This window comes from Pollachius pollachius (assembly GCF_949987615.1).
Source record: "Pollachius pollachius genome assembly, chromosome: 13".
Classification (NCBI taxonomy): domain Eukaryota; kingdom Metazoa; phylum Chordata; class Actinopteri; order Gadiformes; family Gadidae; genus Pollachius; species Pollachius pollachius.
In genome coordinates, this window is record NC_136946.1 from 15117549 (window position 1) to 15120048 (window position 2500).

The 2500-nt window shown below is 48.1% G+C and overlaps 1 protein-coding gene across 1 annotated transcript in view; it reads right to left on the reverse strand.

Annotated features, from left to right (window-relative positions):
* Positions 1-2500, reverse strand: part of cap2 (cyclase associated actin cytoskeleton regulatory protein 2) — an 18910-nt gene that overhangs the window by 11724 nt on the left and 4686 nt on the right. Inside the window, exon 4 of the mRNA XM_079748797.1 lies at positions 2272-2349. Coding sequence (XP_079604923.1) covers positions 2272-2349 — 78 coding nt within the window. The remainder of the gene's footprint in view (positions 1-2271; positions 2350-2500) is intronic.

A 2500-nucleotide genomic window follows, 5' to 3' on the forward strand; every position in this document is an offset into this window, starting at 1 on the left:
CTCTGTGTCTCTCTTCGTCTCTCTGTGTCTCTTCATCTCTCTGTGTCTCTCTTCGTCTCTCTGTGTCTCTTCATCTCTCTGTGTCTCTCTTCGTCTCTCTGTGTCTCCCTTCATCTCTCTGTGTCTCTTCATCTCTCTGTGTCTCTCTTCGTCTCTCTGTCTCTCTTCGTCTCTCTGTGTCTCTCTTCGTCTCTCTGTGTCTCCCTTCATCTCTCTGTGTCTCTCTTCATCTCTGTGTCTCCCTTCATCTCTCTGTGTCTCTCTTCATCTCTCTGTCTCCCTTCATCTCTCTGTGTCTCCCTTCATCTCTCTGTGTCTCCCTTCATCTCTCTGTGTCTCCCTTCATCTCTCTGTGTCTCCCTTCATCTCTCTGTGTCTCTCTTCATCTCTCTGTGTCTCTCTTCATCTCTCTGTGTCTCTCTTATACTCCTTATTGTCCTTTTGGAGAACTGCTGGTTGTTCTATTCGCTGCCTTTCAGGAAACGACAAAAGAATTAGGGAATGATCACGTCCTGGCTGGCCTACACACGCACACACACATACACACCACACACAAGCACACAGACACAAACACACACACACAGCTTTCTACAACCAACCCCCGCCCCCTTTTCTCTGTACTGTGAATACATCAGGAATGTGTCGTAGCAAGTGATTTTGTTCTCTTTTTTTGTCACAGAGCGATGTAATCCCTCTGTGAACAGCCAGACCAGCGGGCCGCCCGGCGTCCCCAGCACAGGGCCCGGGGGCCCAGGGGCCAGAGGGCCAGGGGCCCGGGGGCCCAGGGAGAGGGCCCGTGGATAGGATCCCTGCATGCACCTTGCATCAGAGGCAGGTGCATCCAGTCATCACCACTGAAACATTTGTGTCCGTTGTTGTATAGTTGTAGTTTACTACAGCATTATATTAAGTTAATGTTCCAAAACACACACACACACACACACACAGACACATTATACAATTATGTGCGTTTAAGGGCGTGTTCACACCTGCCTTGTTCGGTTAGAACCAAACCAAAAGAATCGCTGGTGCGGACCTGTTGGGCTGGTGTGAATACAAACCATCGAACTCTGGCGCGGACCAGCCGGTCCGAGACCCAGCCGGAGAGGTGGCCTCGGTTCGCTTCCTTGAGATGTGAATGCGACCGCGCTCGGTCCGACCCAGTTCTAAAAATAAAATGCCTTTTTGGACGCAACAGGCTCCCATTGCTGCTTGTTTATTTATATTGTTTGATTAGCACGGTTTATTCAAAATCGACGTCACGTTATCAGACCCGTTAAAATGAGCCGTGGCTCAACATGTAGCGAAGAGGAGACGAAATGTCTTTTGGATATTTGGGCAGACGCCAACATATAAAGTATGTTGGAGAACACTTTCTGATGCATTTAATACATTCAGTACAAGGATGGGGGAGAAGGCGTTCGAGCGGTCCGCGGATAGCATAACATCATAAAATCGACGTTGTGCCAAACGCCTCTGATGCTCCAAAAGTACTGCAAACGTTTGTAACTTTATGAAACCAATCAGTATAAGCACAACGAGGGCAGCACGCTGAATCTCCATCATCTCCATAGTTTGCTTACTTTTTTTTTATGCGTTACCCCGCGTTACCCCGCCCCCGACCGTCTTGTCCAATGATTGAACGATCTATGCACAAACGTGCGTTGTAGACAGATTCTCGGACTGTTGCGAAAAATTGCAATGTGAAAAGGAACCGCACCAAACCAAAAAATAAACATTGCGTTTTGGTCCGGACCAAAGAGATCAAACTAAGGACCTTCCTGGTGTGAATACGCCCTAAGTATCCTCAAAGAGTATGTTGGAATTCAGAGTTTGTGTGCTGAACATGATTTTTCACAGTTCCTCAAGACATTACAAAACAGTCTATTCTGATTTTTTTTACAATCTTGGTAATTTTCCCCATATCATTTACCATTCCAGTGAAAATACACACACACATCATATGTTGTAGTGGTATGCAAGGGCGTAGGAACCGGGGGGGACGGAGGGGACGTGTCCCCTCCAATATCGGAGACAGGCGCATTTGTCCCACCTAAAAATTATACCGGATCTGTCAGGTTTCCGATATGTGTCCCCCCCAATGTTAAACTCATTCCTACGCCCCTGGTGGTATGAAACACAAAGGAGAAGGAGACATACATCCCCACGTCATAACACATCTCTCTCCTCCTCATGACTGTTATGTTATAGTGGGCCTCAAGAGGCACTCAGGACTGATGAGAAGGACTTAGTGGTATGACTGGCTCATACCTGAGGAGGCTGCTTGTGGGTGGAGGCCATTTTCAGGAAGGCCCTCTGAGTCCGCAGGGCGTTCTCCACCAACTCTGCCTAGGGGTCACAGAGGTCAGGGGTCAACAAGGGGTTAGGGTGTCAGGGTTTAGGGTGTTTAGTTTGAGATGTGTTTAGTCATTCTCCAAGCCTCTCCTCTGTTTGACACACACACACACACACACACCCACAATCACCTACACGCTCTGAT